Source organism: Mastomys coucha, unplaced genomic scaffold, assembly GCF_008632895.1.
Source record: "Mastomys coucha isolate ucsf_1 unplaced genomic scaffold, UCSF_Mcou_1 pScaffold3, whole genome shotgun sequence".
Lineage (NCBI taxonomy): Eukaryota > Metazoa > Chordata > Mammalia > Rodentia > Muridae > Mastomys > Mastomys coucha.
The window spans coordinates 19548873-19553113 of NW_022196909.1; the positions used below are offsets into that span (position 1 = coordinate 19548873).

General features: G+C 42.4%; 1 protein-coding gene across 1 annotated transcript in view; it reads left to right on the forward strand.

Moving 5' to 3' along the window:
• The window catches only part of Ros1 (ROS proto-oncogene 1, receptor tyrosine kinase), a 123459-nt gene extending 121170 nt beyond the window's left edge, over positions 1-2289 (forward strand). Inside the window, exon 44 of the mRNA XM_031348214.1 lies at positions 1448-2289. Coding sequence (XP_031204074.1) covers positions 1448-1758 — 311 coding nt within the window. The 3' untranslated portion in view covers positions 1759-2289. The remainder of the gene's footprint in view (positions 1-1447) is intronic.
• The last annotated feature ends 1952 nt before the right edge of the window (positions 2290-4241 follow it).

Here is a 4241-nt window from a genome sequence, read left to right on the forward strand (position 1 = left end):
GTAGTACATACTAGAAATACTTAGTAGAAATTGGGTTTTCCCTGGGTATTCAGAATTTAGGTATTAGGCAAACTTGACATTCCATGAAGGGTCCACTGTTCTTGCTGCTTCTCACACAGCACGGAAATTCAACCCACCTCTCAAAGAAATACTACAGGACGCAAACTCATTCTAGCTGGATGGCCTTGAGTATATCATTGAACTCCTTCATGCCTTATCTCCCTCTTCTGTTAAATGAAGACAATAGCACTTAATCAATAGGGGAAAAATGAGTTAACACATGACTATGGCTTAGAATGTTGCTCAGTGCATAATAAGGGCTCTGTACAGGTTAACTTGAACAATCATCAAAAGGACTACTAACATACTTCATGTCACCACCCTCCTCTTTTACCTTGCCACCCAACTTATTCAGATGTGCATTCTTCCCCTTGTGTGCACTGTTCAAGATGACCAGCCACATCGCATTCCTATTATTACTTCACTGAGGACACTCCTGCCTCTCAAGCTTTGCTCTGGTCTCTCTTCTTAATGCTCTTAGAATAACCATGCAGCTGAGCCAATACAGGGCTAAAGGGAGACGTGAGCCTAGTTGCACAGTCCTATTACCCCTGAATTTAGGAGGAAGCTGGTGCAGAAGGGCTGTGAGTTCAAGTCTTGCCTGGGAAACTCAGGGCAGCCCTGTCTCAAAAACTTAAGAGAACAACAGGGCCGTATTTTAGTGGTAGATGAGATGACTCAGGTAGCATGATTGAGGCCCTAGGTTCAGTTTCCTTTACTGTGGCAAAGAAGGAAAAATACAAAACAAAACAAAATAGAAGATCTATGGACATGGTTCTTATTTAATTGACATGTCTGCTAGAATCTTACCCCATTCATGGGTACTTTGTGACCGCTCTTTAAAATGGCGGCTCATTTGCATGTTGCTATTCTCTAGGCCCTTTGTCTGCCCACCGCTCTCCATAGTCTATTGGTTCACTGTCCATCTCTTTCCATCTGAATGTAAATTCTAAAGAGCAACAACTCTTTAGAATTATGGATAAGCGGGGCACACTTTACTTCTGGTAGTCTGTATAGCTTATGTACTATCTTAACAGGCAATGCCTGGCATGGGGCCTCTAACTTTCACCATAAAGCAGTGACCTACTTCACCAGTGTCTCATGTCTGCAGTGTTTTGTATAGTCTTGGATGTAACTGCACATCAGCACCTACAGTGACACACCTCCTTCACTTCTAGAGTGCCATAGACTAAAGGACAGGGAGCAGGCACTATTTACTTTTTGTCTTCTTAATATCTAGCTGTCCCCATAAGATACTGCCAAGCAAATTGTGTGTGTGTGTGTGTGTGTGTGTGTGTGTGTATCCCAGCTCATATACATATAATAACATATACTATTATTGCAAAGAAAAGGCAGACAATGCAATAACTTCTATACTCTCACACAGGTGAAGATGATGAAATGCTTGCTTTGAATTCAGATGACACCATGTCAGTTGCTTTGATGGAAACCAAGAACCAAGAAGGATTGAATTATATGGTGCTTGCCACGAAATGTGGCCAGGGTGAAGGAAGTTATGAGGGTCCTCTGGGCCCTGAGGAATCTGGGTTGTGTGATCCGAAGAAAGACAAGAAGCAAACACAGGCAGACACAGATTTCTGCCAGGAACCACGGGTGGCTTATGGCTCTCCTGGCCAGTCTGAAGGCCTGAATTATGCCTGCCTTGCTCACAGTGGACATGGAGATGTGTCTGAATAATAGTGTCTCGTAGGAAATACAGCACTGAGATCAACATCGTGTTAAGTCACTCGCAGAAAAGAATAAAGTTATGGTGACAGTGGAACTCTGAATTGACACAGTGAAGTTCCTAAGTTCTGATCTTGGTTCCAAGAGCCATTTGTCTTCATTTCAGCGTTCTCTTTACCCATGACTTAACCTTCAGTGGATTATCAGAGGAACCTTTGTGTGTGTGGAAATCTCAGTATAAATCCTACGTCTGGGAAGAAAACATCACTGTCCCTCTCCTCTGAAGTCCTTTACTTCAGAGTCCCACCCACCCTGCTGTCTGGGGTACAGTAAAAACATCTTTGCCAAATGGGTAGTGACAGGAATAGGTTCACGTGAGGCTGTGAATGGGGGTGGAACAAGAGTCTGCCGAGAACCACCTGAACTGCAGTTTACCTTAAAGAGGGTGCAGGAAACAATTAGAGACTCATACAGGAGGGAGCAACCCATGGGCCATGAGAAATCATCTGCCATGCTATTATTCCAATAAAATATTCTCTTTAATCATCACTGTAAAACCTTTTGTATTTTGGAAGCTTGGATGAACAGCTTTAGGCATAGCAAAAAATGGGATCATGAAAATCTCTGGATTTTAAAGTTTGACATTTTGTGATCTTTAGGTAGCATACAAATTATCTTGTGACTTAAAAATGATTTTTAACCTATTTTTTTTTTTTTTTTATTTCTTGTGTAAGAGCGTTTGCCTGCCGGAAGGCGTATGCACCACATGCCTGGTGTCCTTAGAGGCCAGAAGGGAGCGTTAGAGCTCCTAGAATGGTAGTTACAGATGGCTGTGGGCTGTGGGTGATGGGAACTGACTTGGGGCCCCCTGGAAGAACAGACAGCTCACTGACCTGCTGACCCCACTCTCCATCCCCTGTCTTGTGATTTTTTTTTATGCCACCATTACAACTGATGTCAGGGTTATTTGGGAGAAGGGACTGGGCATTTGACTATAGCAAGAAGGAACTCTGTGGTTGTTCCCAGCACCACACACACACACATGCATTCACACTCACTCATCATTATTATTTTTTTAATTAGACCTATTTTTTTTTAATTAAAAAATCTAGAGTACATTCTCCTTAAAATCAAATGTAAGTGATTGTACACTTTTAATTAAAACTTTGTAACTTTTATCGCCTGCATAGAATGGCAAACAACTACACGAGAACAACTGAAACAACGCTCAGGAAAGCACTTTGCTTGGGAACGAGTTCGCCTTTCCAGTTACACATTTGCATCTTTAGGCCTTGAGTGGTGCAGCAGCTACACCTAAGTTCCTAGACTATGTGTTCTTTGGTTGCCGTTGATAGGCTAGCTGCCGACTGTAATGTAACATTTACTAAAAACTACTGTGGAAGACCACAAATCTGCTTCCATCTTTGACAATCTTTAACTTGCCTGGAGCCTGAGAACCTACCGAGGAGACTGGCTGAACATGAACACAGGGAAATGAGTGTCCTAGTTTGGGGACGGACAGCCTCAGCGTGAAGGGACAGACTTCGTGTTCACTTTGCCACACACCCAGTTCTCCCTTGACCAAGACAGGATATTTCCTCTCTGCCCATGGAAGCCTCTAGTGGAAAACTACCTTTCCCTTTACTGTTCAGGATACGAGACCTTTCCCTGAGTTCTATGCTATTCTCAGAGTGGGAGCTGGGTCGATTTCACTCCCTCAGAATGCCCTGCAGCTGCAAGGCAAACAATACCTCCCTCCATCACTGAGCCAGCACCTAGCCTATTCCCTCAGAGCATGTGGCAGCAGAGGAGGCAGAGACAGCAGAGAGAATCTGCCTTGACAGCTGGGACAGGCAGCCTGGACTGGTTATGCTGGCTGCTCCTCATGGCTTCCTGCTCTATGACCTCCAGTTCTTCCTGGGACTCTGCCTACCCTGCTGCCTCCAAACCTGTACAGTAAATACTTTGAAATCAAAGTTCTGTTACCTGGAACTTGGGATTCATTCATTCATTCATTCATTCAGCATCATAGATATCTGTTTTGGAAAAGGTAAAGGTATATGAGATGCTAAAAAAAAATTAGACTTGCTGTCTAATACATTTTTACTACAATTTGGACAGTAGAAAACCCACAGCTATCTATGGGGGAATAGACATACAGTTCTCTGCTTCAGCTAAGCTGTGTAAGTCAGCAGTCTTAATTCGTGATAGATAATACAGAAAGAGATATTTAATACAAAATAAAACAGTGGCAGGGAATCCTGTATGTAAACTGTAACAGATAAAGATAATTGTTGAAATTAGTTGATTTTTTTGATTTACATAATTAGAGTTCTACGAGTGAAAATCAGTTCTGGAAAAAATAGAAAAACATGCAGTGGAGAAAACTGGCACATGTTAAAAGGTAGGATTCACTAATTTTTAACAGAAAAAGAAAAGTTTTTCTGGAAAGAATTTCATTTCCAAGGTATGATTGGGGATGTTAGAGATGGGAA